We start from the raw sequence: 18,405 nt of genomic DNA, 5'->3' as shown, positions 1-18,405 counted from the left end.
TCAATAATCAATTTCTTTAAAATTGATTTGTGCCAAAAAAAGGCGCAACTTAGGCGAGAAATCTGGTGCAACAAGAATAGTAAATCTAAGGGTATTGATGACTGCTCAGCGCCGAATACCTGATTCACTAATGCAATCTGCTCCCTCCAGCTCTCTCCAGAAACCTCCATCCGCTTTTCAAACTCTGCATCCAGACGATTAACCTGAAGACCATTAAAGATTAGATAAGGTCAGTGAGCAAAAAAAAATAAAAAATTTAGTTTCACAAAGGATAAACATTCTAAATAATCCAGCATGTTACAGAACGGAAAGGGGCATAGAACAAAGGAATTTTTTTTTTTTTTTAACCAAAGGAAATCTTTATCCAACCCTTTTTTGGGTAGAATTTTCGGTTTAGTCTTTCTTCGTGAACATACACAACGGGGCAGATTTAGGGTATGAGCCGTAAACACCCCGAAACACAGCAAAAAGAAAAAAAAACAAGGGCTAAACGCCTCCAATCATCTGGAAAAACGTCGTTCGGTTCCCACAGTGCGTTTATTTACACGCCCGTTTTTACAAACGGCCGCGTAAAAAGAAGTGCATGTCACTTCTTGAGCCGTTTTTCATTGACTCAATAGAAAAACAGCTCCAAAACGAGCCGTAAAAAACGCATCAAAAAACGGCTGAAAATCAGGAGCTGTTTTCCCTTGAACACGGCTCCATATTTTCAGCCGTATTTTGTTAAGCGCGTGAACATACCCTTACTATTGTGGCTTCGGCTATTTTATGTCTTATCTTGGGTCCAAATACGGCGCATTTTTTTGCACATGATGTCGCGTTCAGTTTTACAAATAGGATTACATGAATCTGCCAAAAAGAACAGATTTTTGCACCTAGAGGGACATTTAACAAATGGGGCATGAAGTGAATTGCATTAACATGCGATGGTACAAAAAAACCCCCCCAAAAAAAAAAAAATTTACTAAGCTAACCAAGAGTATCTGAATGCTACAATTGACAAATTAAGGTATTTAGTAAACTTCATATATTTAGGTTAGCTGCCATATTAGACCTGATTAAGGAGATGGGAATAACCCTTTAATATATGGGTAATTCAAGTATTTACTAAAACAGGCATATCAGGAGAGCTGATGAGTCCTCATTAAGCAGTACAATCATGTTTAATTAAAAAAGGTGGAACTCCTTTCTATGGCTTATTCACACTTGGCAGAATAGCTGTGGAGTCAAAGTCCGGATTTGCAGGCGGAAAATCTGCAGTGTAACAAAGTACCAGCAAAGTGGATGAGATTACTACAAATCTCGTCCACATATTTGACTGCATCGTTACCCAACTCCCTAGACCTATTTAAACTCATTTGGGACCCGTGGGATCCTCAGGATAGACCCTTGACCACCTACATATAAGGTTCTACTCTGACTCAGCGTTCCGACTTTCCCCCACTCCCTACTGTCCCCCCCCCCCCCAGTCTGGTCTTATTTGGCCCCATGGAAGGGTCACCCCCATTACAGTTTATTTAGCATTTTTATATGCATATCGTAGGTTTCCTTTTCTATTAATGATACACCTTGACTTTACGTTCTGGTGCTTCTGTACAATACGATTGTATGGTTTATTGTTCTGTATGTATTTTTGAAAACCGGTCAATAAGAAAAAAAACCAAAAACTGTTGAAACATATCTCATCCACACGCTGCAGAAAAATGCAGTCTGGAAATTGACCTGCGGTGTGGAATTTTATATCAGAAGTATGTCATGTTGACTCATACAGACCGATATCTCTATTAACCACGGACATAAAAATTTTAGCAAAAGTACTGGCTAATAGGCTGTCGCGAGTAGTGACTAAAATTGTGGGGACAGATCAGTCGGGATTCATGCCATTGCGCTCTACAGCAGTTAATCTACGTAGACTCTTCCTGAATTTGCAGACAGATGCTCCGGATGCACGGTGTAGAGCAGTGCTGTCTTTGGACGCCGCCAAGGCGTTTGATAGTGTGGAATGGGGGTATCTGTGGGCTGTCTTGGAATGGATCGGCTTTGGAAGGAAATTTATAAAATGGGTACAATTATTATATAAGGAGCCGGTAGCTAGGATAAGAGCAAATGGAAGGATGTCAGATTCCTTCAGACTGGAAAGGGGAACGCGACAGGGATGCCCACTTTCGCCACTACTATTTGCGCTGGCAATTGAACCCCTAGCCAATATGGTAAGACAGCATCCAGGGATAGAAGGGTTTCGTTGTGGGGAGCTGGAGGAGCGCATAGCACTATATGCGGACGATATCTTGATGTTCCTGGGGGAAATAATTTACTCACTGCCAGTGATAATGAATGTATTGGAGCGCTTTGGTAGATTCTCAGGACTAAAAATTTATTGGAATAAGTCGGTGTTGTTGCCACTCCAGCCAGTGGATACGCCGTTGGTGATTGGAGGAATTGAGGTACCGTGTGTACAGAAATTTAAATACCTGGGAATCACGATATCGGCGAGGGTGCAGGACTTTGAGTTGAATGTGATACCATTGTTGAGCAAACTCACGGATAAGACCAAAATATGGCTCGGGTTACCACTGTCAGCACTGGGTCGAGCAAATCTCATCAAAATGATTCTGATGCCCCAGGTTCTTTATGTGGTGCATAATGCCCCAGTGTGGTTGCCTAAATACTGGTTCAGGAGAATCCATAACTTGTTTAGGGACTTGGTGTGGAAAAGGGGGATCCCCAGGATAAAACTGGAAAAGCTACAACTACCAGTGGAACAGGGAGGGTTAGCTATTCCGAATGCATGGATATATTATCTAGCGGCTCAATTACAACACTTTAAGGGCTGGAAGAATAGGGAGGAGTGGGATTCTAGTGGGAAACTGGTGTATTATTTGGGTCAGAGAACGGATGTATTAGAGGCCATGGAATCTCATAAATTAAGGAGGGAGGCAAGAGGGAAGCCGACTTTACTATTAATACATAGAGTTTGGTGGGAAAGTAAGAAATTATTGGGGGTTACAGGATGCTCCAATTATATGCCTTTATGGGGCAATCCATACCTATGGGAATTTAATATGCTGGAAGGATTTCAGGATTGGGAACAAGCAGGGATCAGATATGTATACCAGCTGTATGACGGAGGTATTTTTAAGCTCTTTGCTCAAATACAGGAGGAGTTTGGACTCCCACATCGGCTGTTCTACCAATATCTTCAATTAAGGCATGCGGCGCAGGCTCAAGAGAGACTGGTGGATTTGAGCTGTTCCACCATGGGAGTGATGGAGCAGGTACTAGGGGCAAAAGACACTAAAGGGATTATCTCGGTGCTATATAATACGCTACTCTCTAGATTTCTGGGAGATCCGCTGGTGGAGATCAGACGTAAATGGGAAGAGGATGTAGGGCCTATAGGGGATGACGACTGGGAGGAGATACTGGGATCATCTAAAAGACTCTCTATTAGTGTAACGTACAGGAGGTCACAACTTTTTCTATTACATAGGGTGTATAGGACGCCTAAAGTGCTATGGCAAATGCGCATTAGATCAACTAAGGAATGTCCCAGGTGCATGTTTGATGGGGCGGACATAAAACATATGTTTTGGAGCTGCCCGCTGCTAGAAGGCTATTGGAAGGAAGTTAAAAGTATGGTGTCTAAAGTATATGGGAGAGATTTCCCAATAGAACCTAAAATATTCTTATTGGGCTGTATTGGGGAGGAAGGAGGGGATGGAGTGGAGCTACTGTCTATTAAAAAGATTTTGTATCATGCTAGGAAACTAATCGCAAAATATTGGCTGCAGACGGATCCCCCGGAGGTAGCTGAACTGGTGGTATATGTTAACCACACGGTATCACTGGAACATCGGATATATCTGAAAAGAGGGACAATTCAGAAATACGAGAAACAATGGGGTAAATGGGTACACGCCTATGGCAATGCGGATCACTAGATGAGATTTGGAGGGGGGATGACACACATACATGTTTAAGGTCTGGTGGAATATCGGTTTACTATGCAGGAGACATGGAGGAGGAGTGGTTTGAAAAATCAGGAAAGAGAGGGGGTACTGCAAGGGAGGGGGGTAGTTCAGTTGGGGGGAGAAGTAGGTGGAGGTGTAACCAAAGATGTTGTATACATGCCATAAAGCACTTGAATAGATTTCGCATTACTTAAGAGATGTTATGTTATTTCTATTTGTTTTCTGTAAAGTACTGTAAGAAATGTAAAGGCTGTATAACAGATGTTGTATTATCAATAAAAACTTGTTTGATTTAAAAAAAAAAAAAAAAAAAAAAAGAAGTATGTCATGTCCTGCTGTGGAGTTTTTGCATTTTGGGGGGGGGGGGGGGGGATGTAAAATCCACAATGTGAAATATTGCGGAATTCAAAAAAGATTTGCCGAGTTTCCGCAGTAAACTCCGTAGGAATTGGAAACGACATCATACATATTTTGACAATTCTAACCTCCTCTTGTAGCTTGTTCTCTAGATCTTCCTTCACCTGCCTTAGTGAGCACGCTTCTTCACGCAGGTCCTTCTCCATCTGATAGAATTCGGTTTCTTTTTGCTGAATCAACTCTTGTAGCAGCTGCTGCTCTACACCTTTGGAATTTAGTTTATTATCAAATTCCTGACGTTCAGACTCTCGAGCTATTTCAGAGTTCCGCATATTCTGGCCAAGATTAAGATGGCTAATCTCTAGATTTTTATACAAATCTAAGGTATTTTCCAGCTTTTTCTCTACTAAAGACAGCCTTCTTTCTAGGATGGTCTTCTCTTCTACAAGCTGCGATAAATGTTCCTCATTCACAGATTTCTGCTCCTGGACCCCTCTCAGAAATTGTTCTTGGTCCGTTATCTGTTTTCTTAGATCATCCTCCTCATTCTTGATTTCCTCTAAAGTTCTTTGTTGTTCTTCCCAGTATTCTTTCTTAGTTGTTTTCTCCAGTTCTAGTTTTGTTATGGCGAGCTCGGCAGTCACGTCTCTCCATTTTTGTAAAGCTTCAGCCAGAGCCTCCGAACTCTTCTGTAACTGTTGTTCTTTGTCCTGAAGTTTCTCCATTAAAGCTGAGCATTTTTTAACCAAGTCTTCTACCAGCACAGGGCTAAGCTTGGCATTTTCGCTGGACTCAACATTGCTGGAAAGATAGACTGCAAATGACTCTGGGTCTAAAAGAGTCCCTAAGCTAGCTCCACCTGCTAAAACACCAGCAATTGGCATTGGAGAAGAGAGGAAATTAAAATTTACTCCTATGGTGGAGTTCAAACTTTGTTCCAGTATAAAGTCGCTATCAAGCTCGAATTTACCATGTTCACTCAAATCTTCGTGGCTATCGTTCAGTTCTAACAGCTGACGTGGGTGGTTTGGGATCAAGTACTTGTCCAATAAATTCAGGTCTGTTGTAGAAGAAATTAATTCTTCGTCTTCCTCTTTGTGAAGTTGGGCTTCTTTTGAATTTTCAAATTCTTTTCTAGATTTAACCCTGATCAAATTTTTCTTAAGATCTTCTAAGTCATGCCTAAAATGATCAAGTCTTGTATCTTTATCGGTGATCTCATCAACTCTCTCCCCATAACAATAGTCTTCAGTGTCCTGATGTTTCCAGGTACTGGGCAGCTGCAGTTTTGTTTTATCTTCCTCCAAGCTCTGTAGCTTCATGTCATAAATTTGCAATTCTGTCATATGCTGCAGTTTCAAGGCTTCACTATTTTCAGCTTCTAATCTCAAACTATGTTTAAGATCACGGAGCTCTTGGTTCAAACGGTCTTTCTCATGTTTGTCCTGGACCGCCACCTCCTCCGCTTGTAGAAGTTTAAGAGTAAAGTTTGCTATCATGTCATTGTGCTCTTCTTCCCAGGAAGATCTCTCCATTTCAAATGCCTGCATTTGTTCTTCAATCTTCATGCGTAAACTCTCCCGAAAAGTTTCTGATTCTGCAAGTCTTTCTTTTAAATCTACAACTAGTGCGGCTAGAGACTCTGCGTCTATTTCATGGATCTTATGTGTGGGTTCTCCACCACCTCCTAGGTCACCACCAAGACTGCTTGATGAAAATTCTGTTTGAATGGACACTGAAAACTTATGTTTAAGTTGTGTGACTTCTTCATCTCTATCGTAAAGTTCTTGCTGCAGCTGGGACACTGAATTTTCAGAATTCTCCAGCTTTTCTTGTAAGACTTCAAGTGTCGACTGCTGCTGCTGAATGAAATGTTCAAGTTTTGCCACTTGATTTTTATTTTCTTTAGTTTCCTGTTGGAAAAAAAACAAAACTTAAAAGTTACCACTAAAGTCTTATTTCTGCAGGGTCATATACTACGCTGATTAAATTTAGAACCAGTTTGTCCCGTCCCTAGAACTTCTTACCTTTTGAGAGTCCTCCAATTCCCTTTCCAGTTCTTGCGCTCGTTGGTCTAGTTGACTCATGCGCTCTGTCTGGATCATGAGTCGACTCCGGAGTACAGAAAACTGTTGTTGAGCTTGATATAGCTCTTTTTTTCCTGGACTTTTGCCTTTTAAAATCTTACTTGCCTTAAAGGAAAAATGAAAAATTATACAATAAATTAGAAGTATTAAAATAGTTACATTTGTAAAGCAAGTCTAAAGACGTGTTTCAATAAAAGCCTATAGATGCCTTCAGCATATACACCGGGCACACTTCATCAGTGTAACAAAATGAGGATATGGGATTAGCAACTGTCTAAATGATTCACTAGACCACACACGCAAGCGTATCATACCTGAACACTGAACTTAGATATACGTGGACACTTCTCATAGGATAGGTGAAAAATGTCTGACAGCTAGGGGTCCACACAGTAGAACAGGGGTCCTCAGCCTTCGTTCCTCCTTATTTCCCAACTGAAGTGAAGAGGAGTTTGAATGGAGTGGCTGTCGAGCATGCATCCTGCTTTTCTATTCATTGTCTATGGACCGCTGTTTTCATCAGTCCTACAGACTTTGAATGGAGTGGCACCATGCATGCTCGATAGCCACTCCATTCAGACACCTCCTCACGGCGGTCGTGTAATGAAGAGGAACGTTGGGGCTCGGGACCTCCGTTCTAGTGATAGTTAAGGGGACCCCAGAAGTCAGACATTTGTCACCTATCTTGTGGATAGGTGATATTTATTGTGAAATAACCCCTTTAAAATGTCCATGGAGGGAAGGAGTAGGTACTAGGCATTTGACACTTCCATGGTCCTTCTGAAAAAGACATGTAGGCGGTACTTCATTTTTGCAATACTCACATTTTTCAGCTGACTTTGCATAGCTCGGATCTGACCGGACAGGCCTAGAGCCTCCTATTCTACTTCCTCTTGACTCAGCACAGTTTCGTGCAAGTTATTGGATAACTGGGTTATGATATCACTATTACCCGTTTGCAACACCTACATAGACAAATATTGTAATAAGTGCCACAGAAAAAAGGCTAACCCTAAGGCGAGAGAAACGGAGAAGCCTATACGTAAGCCATGTAACAATCAGCAGTCTTTTGGAAAACATGGCAAACTTCTCATCAAAAATGAATTTTAGGAACAGATGATATACATGGATTCCAATAGTATCCTTCCATCGAGCAGTTTTCAAGATATTTTGTTCTTCAGCACCTAAAATACTACCGTTATAGGAACCTACCAATTCTTATAAGTATATATTTATAGTCTGCCAACAGCACCAGAAGAACAACCCCATTATTTAAATCACTCGCACTTATAATATATGAATATTAGGCAATTGCTCAGGGATTGAATTTGGTAGAAATTTGTGAAGGTACGCACCGAAGCATAAGTAGCAGTCTTGCAAACCTGAGAGACAGAAGCCTGGCAACGTACCGCCCAGGATCTGGAGGAAAACATCTGGCTGGAGCATCAATTACCCTGGATTCAGCTTTGCCATACTGAGGAAATCTGCAGCCCAAGTGTCCACTCCCAGTACGTGGACCGCAGATAGGGCAGGCACGCGAGCTCCACCCATTTGAGTCTCGTGAGGACTCCCACATTGCCGTCCATGTGCCCTGAACCATGGGAAGGCCAAATACTACCCCTCCAGCAAGAGAGGCTGGCATCCATCAAGATAACAAGTCTATAGAGAGGCAGAAAGGAGGGGCACGGAAATATTGCTGGGGTGGTTTCCCACTAGAGCAGCTTCTGACGTGGGGGCAGGAGCACGACTTGTCCAGGAAATCCTGAAATTTGTCCCAGCGTTCGACCCCCCTCTGGAGAGGACTCCTGTGAAATTAATAACCTTGAAGGCCGACACCATCCTGCCCAGCACCCACATACACAAGCGAATGGAAGGGAGAGCGTTCCAGGGAAGGAGAACCATCCCAGGTTGAATGGCACTGATCTTGTCCACCTGGAGGTGTACCCTGGCAGTCCTGGTGTTGAAAATCATACCCATGTCCATGCGCTTGCACCAGAGACTACTACTCTGTTTATGATCCAACCGAATCGCTTTAATTTGTCCAGGGTGATCCTGACACTGTCAGGGTGCTTTTATTCCTTAGAGACTAGTTCCTCAAACTCACCGGTGACAGCGGTAAGACACTTCTCCCTGAGAGGTGGTGGGGGAAACATCCATAACATGTGAAGTATAAAAATGTACATAAAATGTAAAGTGTCCCTGACAGCACGTATTAATTCCTGCATAGCAGCAGTGCCTTTGTCTAGCTCTGAAACAGCCAAAGGATCCCCCAGATGAGACAGACTGATCTTACAATGAGACAGCTTCTCTGGTGCTGGTCCGAACAACAAAAGCTTGCAAAAAACCTTAAGAGCAGGATCCGTCACTGGCGCTTTTGGGCCTCTTACGTGGCCTACCGAAAGGAAAGCGCAATGCCCCCTAACAAGCAAAGAAGATTCTATGGGAGGGTTGATCTTGGTCGACATTTGAGATAAAAAGGTGTTCCAAATACTCAACCATCGTCTGCGAGAGTCTGGAAAGGTTCCCTATGGCCTGGGAGGACTTTGCCCAACCAGGGGGGCTACATCCTGTGAGTGTGCATTATCCTTGGTGATTCTAGGCTGCAGGCACTGGGAAAATAGTGATCGCAAGAGTAATGCTTCAAGGGAAACGAAACTTTCAGCAAACTTCTGACATGTCAGAGCGACATGTCAGAAGTTTTGATTGGTGGGGTTCTGAGCACGGAGACCCCCACTAATCGCTAAAACGAAGCGGCAGAAGCACATGTGTGAGCGCTCAGCCACTTCGTTTGATTTCTGGAAAATCCGAACAGAATGTAGCGGTGTACGGGCTCAACAGAAAGTATATGAGCTGTTACTCCGCTACATCAGCTTTTCGGAAAAAGTCTAATAGAAGCGAAGCGGCTGAGCGCTCACACACGCGCTTCTGCCACTTCGTTTTAGCGATTGGTGGGGGTCTAAGTGCTTGGACCCCCATCAAAACATCTGACATGTCACTATGACATGTCAAGAGTTTGTTGAACGTTTAATTACCCTTTCACCATTGCCACAGGGGCCTGTTTGAGTCCTCCCCAGAGGAAGACACGTAGGGACTAAAGAAGTGTCCGTGGAAATAAACCCCACCAGTGGGGAAAAATGGCCCCTTGGAAAAATAGCCTGCAGAGGACTGCCTGATATCCTTGGCACCCGCAGTGGGTTGACTGGGCTGCCAATCCAGACTGACGACAACCACCCAGGAGCTCAATGGAGAAGAAAAAAAACAAAACATTGTAAATAAAATAAAAGTGTAGCAGACTTGAGAAGTTGGCTCTGTCTGCCTCCTACGAACCTCCTCCTAGGTTAAAACTGATTAGTCTAGTGTCCGTAGCAAGGGTATGGCCTGCCGGAGGGGGGGGGGGGGTGTGGAACCAGCACTTTCTTCCTTCCTAGTGCCAATGGCGTATACTCATGGTGCGGTGTCCCACATTGACGAGAAACATAGGTTTGCATAGAGGCTGTAGGAAGCCGTAGATTTTTAAATCAAGACTATTTGCAAAGTTGCTTCATTTGCCATTTCAGATGCATTAGGTCAATATAAGCAATTTCGTTGCAAAAACGTACATAACCTTTCAGGCTGCAAATTAAAAAAAACAACCTGTATTTTTCCTAAAATAAATCACAAAAAATAGCTAAGAGCAAACGTCTGCAGCCATTTAACCTGCTACAATTTAAAGAAAACCCATGAACTACCTTGTGTACGAGATCAGTTGACAAATTCTCTTCCAATGGAGTTTGTGGCTCTGAGAATCCCTCCGCTTGGCTACCAATGTCATCTGGTTTCAGTTTTAGCCTGGCTTCAAAGTCTATCATCTTGTCCTGCCAGTCTGATACATTCAATAAGCTGTTCACGCTCTGTTAAAAGGAATATTTATCGAGCTCGTCAGGAGAAATATGGCAACTGGAAGGTTGAAAAGTCATTGTTTGGAGATTAAAAGGTTATTATATTTTACGTTTGTGTGGGTTTTTTTTTAATGGAATCTATGTAACCGTTCTAGATGGAAGCAATATTTTCCTACTTTTCCAGTGTGGAATGTAATATACTCTACATTACATAAATAATATCAATGCATATCGGATAAGAAAAAAAAATCCTGAATTTCACAGTAATATCTTCCAAAAGGGGGTCCTCCAGGACTTCAAACAATGATGGCCTATCCTTAGAATGGGCTATTGTTTGATCCGCTGGAGGGGGTCCAACCTCTGGGCCCCCTTGCCTATCAATACAATGAAGGGGCCATGGAAGTCCCTTTACTCTTTACGCAGGCACCAGGCTTGTCTGTACGAGCTGTTTCGCCTAGCACAGCAGTTCACCCAATTAAATTAAATGGGAAAAGCGGCAGTAGCAGCTGCTCGTACAGACATGCCAATGTGCCTTGGCGACCCATAATTTTGCTGATCAGCAGGGGTCCCGGAAGTCAGAAACTCACCAATCAAATAATGATGGCTTATCCAAAGAACAGTCCATTAAGGTTAAAGTCCCAGAGAACCCCTATAGATCTTGTTCCATGACAAGTTTAGTAGTTGATTGAACAAACCAGTTTTGCTGCCTATGCGAACCCAGGCATCTATCAGAATGGCAAAAACAATTGACATTTAGTTAGTCTCTCTTACAAAGTCACAATGCAGTGAATTGCAATGTGACTACAAGTTGTTGCCACATCAGTACTGAATAACACACTTTGGCCACATTCAGACGTGGCAGATTTACTGCCCATTTTGCAACTAACTATAGTGCATGTAAATGGGGTATTTAAAACTCCATTCATATGTAGCAGAATAAACAAAATCTGTGTAGATTTTAGGGCATGCTGCAGATCGTCACATTGCTGTGCAAAGGGTAAAAAAATCAGTCTGTAGCCATATATAATCCTATGGCGATGCCACTGCAATGCAAATGCAAAGCGGTTATCTAGTAGGACTATTCGTGACAAGATTGTAAAGAGCTTCACGTTTCATTGCTTCAAAAGTAATATTTGATCATAAACAAACAAAATCAATTATACCAATGACTAATATAGAAAACATAAATCCCATAGTGTGATATAGGGGATTAGATCGCTTGAGCCCCACCAAACAGTAGCATGGGGACTCTAGTCCTAGGAGTTGTATGAAGCGGCAGTCATACGTGCCTGCTGCTGATCTACAGTACTCTAGATCCAGAAAAAGCCAAGCGAGGACATAAATAGCAACACGTAAGGGTTCATCAGGATATGCCAACAGATCCTGCCGCTGGGACCCCACAATCCTTTAGAATGAATGAGTTGTGGCTTCTTGGCAGCTCTTCTCTGCACAGCACCACTCCCGTCCATCTGCCACGCAGGAAAATGCAACAGTCAGATTTACTTGAATGGAGCTGTATTGCAGCTCCCTGCGCAGCGAGTGTACAGGAACTGTGCTGTGCAGAGATATTGCAGTAGGGGTTTCTGGCCCTTCATTCTCAGGATTGATGGGGGTCCCAGAGGTCAGACTCCCACCGATCAAGAAGTGATGGCATATCATAGAGATATGCCATCACTTCTTAAGATGAGAATACCCCTTTAAGCTTTAACAGTGTCATGAACCCATACCTCTGTTGTGACGTCTTCAGTCCCAGACACTGCATCCCTTTCTGCATATTCTTCTTTGACTAACGTGTCCTCCTCCTTCGAAATGTCATTCGTGCGCACAGCCTTAGTCTTCCTCTTTTGCGTCTTTTTCTGCGCCTTTGCGCTTTCCCCTTTTGTTTTACGCTGTCTGAAGTGAGCAAGCTGCACAGGAAAGTAAAGGATAGATAGAGTGAAAGGTAGGTGAGGAAAAGGTAACACGGCCACAAAACGGTCATTGTATTCATACAAGGACAGGTGCACGGATGCGAAAGAAAACCGCTAAACACTGACGCAAATCTTCAAAATGATGTCGTCCATGAGCGTGCAGTGTTCAAAGTGAAAAACACCAAACGAAATATGCAGAAAACAAGTTCAGGTAGAGAAGAAATTCAGGCCTTACAGTACAGTGAAGACATAAGAAGATTGAGAAGGATTAGGGATTTATGTGCGCACCTGCTTAAATATTACACAAACACGGCTGGCACACACAGGCAAGAGTCCGCAACGCAAGCAGGTGTTTTATAAGGGTTCTGGGCACATTGATCTCCTACTGAGGTTCAGGTTTGGTGTGCTTGGTGGTGTTCACACTTTCTAGGTATATACGCAAGTAATAATGCAAGTATAATAAACTGGTTTTTAATATGGAATGGCGTCTAAAATGGGTTCCTTTACCGTTTTGGGCTTGAACAAACCACGCAGATAACCGCATTTATACACAACCCGATCTATGGGGTTCTTGGTCCAGCTTCTCGGTTCTTACTGAAAACAGTTACAAACTAATTGCAAGATCCTTGTTGACCTCCTCTTTCATTTTAAGGAAGGTCATATATAGATACCCATTACATATTTATTATTAGAACCACTCTTCATAAGCAAGAGCTTTACGATAATTTAACAGCAGCAGTGATGAAATCCATATCAGAACCATTGACTTGTAACTCACTGCAGAATACAGGCTGCAATTTACGACAGCCTGTGGCACAGGAGGAGACTCTAGCTGGCATAAAACAGCCTGTGATCCCACTTTCTAGAATAGATATTGATCCCCATATTGAGAGATATATATATATATATATATATATATATATATATATATATATATATATATATATATATATATATATATACACACACACACACACACAATAATATTTATTTTTAAATAGTTTTTTATTAAAACAGTGTATTAGTGTTTTGCACAACTTTGTCATTTGTTATTAAAAATGATTTTTACTCTGAGATGCAGCCCCTACGTATCCTGGTTTCATAGAAGATGTATCGTGCCCTGAAACCCAAATCTAGGGTCAGCGGCACCGATGGGTTCAGCGATCGAGACACGCAGGATCAAGCGGTTATCGATCACATCTAAGTTCACAACTTAGATGTGATAGATTACAGGTGGATTCTGCATTGCTTTATCTAAGCAACTTCACATTTGTATATGCAAAATATTAAAGCCTAAGGCGTCACGACCAGTTTTGCGTATACTATCCGCAATTAGGGATAACATAAAATGCATGCTCTCCTATGGTTCAATGCACACGACCGTGGTTTACACAGTCCGTGCAGCAAGATTTTTGGTAGGGGGCTTAAATTATGCATCTGCTTTAGGCTACGTTCAGTGTACATTTAATGTATACACCAGGAAAGCTCCCACCGTAAACGCGACTCATAGGAGGCCCCCAGTCACCTGACCGCGGCCACTAGTGCATGGTTGTCGGACATATACAAATAGACGAGTATACTCCACTCAGGATTAATGCGTTTTTGTTGCATTTTGCATTGAGGAAGAGCTATCGGAGAGCGACTAGTTTGGATCATTACGGTCCCTACCACTGTATATATATATATATATATATATATATATATATATATATATATATATATCAGTCTCTAACTAGCTATAGTTCTCCTGATCTTGTATCATCGTGTCCTTAGATTTGAATACTCAATATGTTATTTTTTGACCTACCATCGTGTATAGATTTGGGCCCTATTTCTGTGGTTTCCTGGTCACGTCACTTAGGTGGTGGTCGTTTTAACACGCTGTTTTTTGTATATTTATGTATGGCATTAACCAGGGAAATGGGATCTACATAACTTTTATTTTTTAATACATTTTATATTTTTGCATCTCAGTGTGTCATGTGCTGGAATCGTAATCTTCTTCCTTTTCTGGTTCTATATCTCATCTGGGACAGCGCCGTGTAATTTTATTGCATTTACTGAGATATTCAATTAGTCTTTTGATTATTCTGTCGGACATATAGACCTGAATTACGCACTCAAAAGTGAAGCTGCTTAAAGTGGTTAAGCCACAAAAAAAAAAAAAAACTTATTAAAAACTCTGCCACGAGTCCAACGTCTATAACCTAAGGCAAAGGGCTGTTAACGAAATCGCAGTGGGAACAGAGCCTAAGGGCTCGTCCACACACTGCGGAATTGCCGCGTTTTTTCCGGGCGGAAAAAAACCCAAAACGCAGAATACAGTAGCAGCATAGCGGATGAGATTTAACAAATCTCATCCACCCGCTGCCTAAAAATTCTGAGCAGAAATTCAGCTGCGGTGCGCGTTCTTCGGACCACAGCATGTCCATTCCTGCTGCGGAAAGTGGACAGAATTGCTGCGGATTTCAGAGATGTCCACATTGTGAAAAACGTAGCAAAATATGCACTATTTTCTGCAGTAAAAAAAACCTGCAGGAAATGGTGCATTTTTTGCCACAGCGGTACGTCGGCTACTTTCAACGGAATTGCTGCAGGAATTTTACGTTACGCGTGGACGAGCACAAAATCTACAACAAATACTCTAGGTATGAATGTGGCCACGGAGCAGCTAAACATTTAGGGCTGGTTTATCTTCTGATCTGGGAGTCACTCAGTGAAATCAAGACTAATATATGCCGATCAAATCCAAAGTACAACGTTAGCCCCCAAAAGACACACATTATATATATATACTGTATACTATGGGAACTTTATTACAGTTCTTAGGTCATTATAAGACTCAGCTGATGCCGTAACAGAAGTTGGAGGAGAGAACAATAAAACTGAAAGGCTACACAACAAGCGGTCACAGCAGCACAGAGCATTCCGCCTAATAATAACAACATTCCAGTGCAGTCTCACCTTCTCCCTGCCCGCCTGCAGCTTCTTGTTACGCTGCTGCTCTTCCTCGGTCCCCTCCATACTTTTGCCCTAACTGTCACTAAGAAAACTCAACATGGCGCTAACAAGCCCGCCTCATCCGCCAAAAAGAATACCCAATCGCTGTAAAGTTTTAGCCAATCAACTCTGAAGAATTGGCTATGGTCACGCCCACAAAACGAATTTGTACCCCAGTGATCGGATTGGAAGGGCTTTAATTTTGAGACCGCCCCCCAGGTAGAGGGCGTAATCCGGTTACTATAGTAACGAGCACTTTTTTTTCCCGCATCTCGGCTATTCGTAAATGAAACTTACGTGTGGACACACCCCCTGAACTCGACGACCAATCAGAAAAGCGCAAATGGCGAACCGGGAAATCCAAGTTCTTGCGTTGAAAAGAAGAAGAGGCGGGCGGCAGCGAGTGAATACAAAGCGCTGCCCCATTTGCCAGTAAAATAGTTGGACTGAAAACATCCTTTGTCCGTAAAAATGACTATTATTTTAGAGGGCCGGGTGATAATATTATTATTACAGCCGCCATAAGGACTGTCATCCAGCTTTCCAAGGTATGCAAAAATCTGCCACTATAAACCACTGCCATACAGGATTCTAGGAAAGCTGGATGACAACCCAATACATGGACTTCTCTGGGTTACCTCTGGCAGACTCAATGCAGCCATGCATCACATGATCATTTGAATGGTTGCCATATAATACTACTAGCAGGTGCTTCTAGGAAAACAAGCGGTAACAAAGAGCTTTCCACGCCATTAACCCCTTTCCCGTCAACCATTTTTTTGATTTTCGTCCCCCCACACCTTCCAAAAGCCATAACTTCTTATATTTTTCCGTCTATGTAGCCATACGAGGCCTTGTTTTTGCGGGACGAGTTGTAGTTTTTCACGGCACAGTTTATTGTACCATATCATGTAGTGAAAAAAATTATTTGTAGGGTGGAATAGGAAAAAAAACGATTCCTCAAATCTTTTGAGGGGTTTTGTTTTCACAGCTTTCACCGTACGGTAAAAACAACAAGTTAACTTTATTCTGCGGGTCAGTACGATTACAGCGATACCAAATTTATATCGTTTTTTTGATGTTTTGCTACTTTTACATGGAAAAAACTAATTGTTAAAAATAAAATTTGTGTTTTTTCCCACATTCTGAGAGCCGTAACTTTTTTATTTTCCATCGATTGAGCGGTATGAGGGTTTATTTTTTGCAGGCCGAGCTGTAGTTTCTATTGGTTCCATTTTGGGGTACATGAGACTTTTTTATCACTTTTTATTTAAGTGACCAAAAAACAAGATTCTGGTGTTTTAATTTTTTACGGCATTTACCGTGCGGGTTAAATAATGGTATATTGTAATAGTTCTGACTTTTACGGATGCAGCGATAACAATTTTGTATATTTTTTGTTTTTGTTTTTTACATTACTTTAGAGGAAGAATGGGAAAGCGTTTTTTTTGTTGAAGTTTTACCATTTTTATTTTATTTGACACTACTAAAAACTTTATTAAACTTTTTTTAACACATTTTATTAGTCCCCCTAGGGGACTTGAACCAGCAAATGTTAGATCGCTGTTCCAATACACTGTAATACTAAGGGCTTGTCCACACGTAGCAGAATTGCTGCATATTTTTTACAAACATCGGCACCCCCCGATTGCGCCGATGAGCTGTCGAAGGGGGGCGCTACCCTCTTTCTAACGTCTTTGATGCTGCAATCGTGATTGATCGCAGCATGTAAGTGGTTAAACAGCCAGGAACAGCGCAATCGCTGCTCCTGGCCATTAGTCCCGGGTGTCAGCTGTAATACACAGTTGACACCCACTGCGTACGGAGCGGGGGAGCCCGCTGCAAACATCGCACCACGACACGCTATTACGTCGCGGTGCAAGAACAAGTTTACAACGATCGCAAATTGATCTAATTTTTTAATGCTTTGCCACTTATAAAAAAAAACTTTGCTAAAAATAAATACATTTCTGTGTCGCTATATTCTGAGAGCCATAACTTTTTTACTTTTCCGTCGATTGAGCGATGTGAGGGCTTATTTTTTGCGGTGTGAACTGTAGTTTTTACTGATACCATTTCGAGGTATGTGTGACTTTTTAATCACATAATTTTAATTCCATTTTTTTGTAGATGTAAAGTGACCAAAAAACAGCAATTTGCATGTTTTATATATTAATTTATTTTTACAGCGTTCACCGAGCGAGTTAAACAACCTTATGTTGTCATAGTTCGGACTTTTACGGAAGCAACAATACCAGATATGGTAACTTTTATTTTCTTTCAACATTGCTTTAGGGAAAAAATAGGAAAAGTTTTTTTTTTTTTTAAATATATATATATTTTTTTTTAAAACGCGAACTGTTTTTTACTTGTCCCCTTATGGGACTTGAACCAGCGATCGATGGATCGCTTGCATGATATACTGCATTACTAATGTATTGCAGTATATCGCTATATTGACAGCAGGACTTCAAAGGGGTACAAAGATGGCAGACCTGGAGGCCTTCATTAGGCCCCCAGGCTGCTATAAAGACCATCGGCACCCCACATCGCAGGGGGGGGGGGCGATGGCACGCCGGAGGTGGTCACCCTCCTGATCCTAACTATTTAAATGCCACGGTCGTTAAACAGATCGAATTGAAGTGACTTTTTATTCCACCCGTTGCAATGAGGTGTTGGCTGTATTACACAGCTTTCATCCGCTGAGTATGTACGTGGCATGTCGTTAAGGGGTTTTCCCATAAACACACAAGACGTGATAAATGTCTGATGACTATGGGGTCCAACTGATGAGACCCTTAGCAATCACCAGATCCCCGAGTCATCCGTGTGAATGGAGCTGTAGTGCGTGACCGTCGCGCCATTCACTGTCTAGAGGACTGAAGGAAATACCCAAGAACAGCACTCCGCTATCTCCGTGAGTCCCGTAGAAGTGAAAGGCGCGCATGCGCATTACCACTCCATTCACATAGGGAACCCGCGTTCTCGTGATCTCTGGGGGTACCAGCGGTCGGACCACTAGCGGTTAGACATTTATCACCTCTCCTGTGAATAGGTGATACATTTTATTTATGGGAAAACCCCTTTAAATGCCGATTACCTTAGGATAGAAAAGCTGGACCTGTGGCGATCAGTTGATCAGGATGGTACAACGCATTTTTTTTTTCCTCGACAATTTATTAGAAAAGCACAGATAGCCAAA

General features: G+C 42.2%; 2 protein-coding genes across 10 annotated transcripts in view; one reads left to right on the top strand and one right to left on the bottom strand.

The window, feature by feature from the left end:
• The window catches only part of PCNT (pericentrin), a 63,895-nt gene extending 48,466 nt beyond the window's left edge, over positions 1-15,429 (bottom strand). For 4 of the 5 annotated variants that reach the window (XM_075829553.1, XM_075829555.1, XM_075829557.1 and 1 more), the window contains exons 1-6: positions 15,168-15,428; positions 12,021-12,200; positions 10,144-10,305; positions 6,356-6,520; positions 4,457-6,241; positions 120-203 (exon numbers count right to left, since the gene is read on the bottom strand). In XM_075829553.1, the coding sequence (XP_075685668.1) occupies positions 120-203; positions 4,457-6,241; positions 6,356-6,520; positions 10,144-10,305; positions 12,021-12,200; positions 15,168-15,227 (2,436 nt within the window). In that variant the 5' untranslated portion in view covers positions 15,228-15,428. Of the gene's footprint in view, positions 1-119; positions 204-4,456; positions 6,242-6,355; positions 6,521-10,143; positions 10,306-12,020; positions 12,201-15,167 lie in introns of all 5 variants that reach the window. The other variant, XM_075829554.1, reaches the window with a different exon arrangement.
• C6H21orf58 (chromosome 6 C21orf58 homolog) overlaps positions 1-18,405 on the top strand; it is a 104,321-nt gene that overhangs the window by 61,486 nt on the left and 24,430 nt on the right. The window contains exon 1 of one of the 5 annotated variants that reach the window (XM_075829576.1): positions 151-229. The exons of 3 other annotated variants lie outside the window; for them this stretch is intronic. The gene's annotated coding sequence lies outside the window, so the exon portion shown is untranslated. Of the gene's footprint in view, positions 1-150; positions 230-15,127; positions 15,665-18,405 lie in introns of those variants that run through there. One more of the 5 variants, XM_075829575.1, reaches the window with a different exon arrangement.

The sequence above is a fragment of the Rhinoderma darwinii genome, chromosome 6, assembly GCF_050947455.1.
Source record: "Rhinoderma darwinii isolate aRhiDar2 chromosome 6, aRhiDar2.hap1, whole genome shotgun sequence".
Taxonomy (NCBI): Eukaryota; Metazoa; Chordata; class Amphibia; order Anura; family Rhinodermatidae; genus Rhinoderma; species Rhinoderma darwinii.
This window is presented reverse-complemented; position numbering and strand designations above follow the sequence as displayed.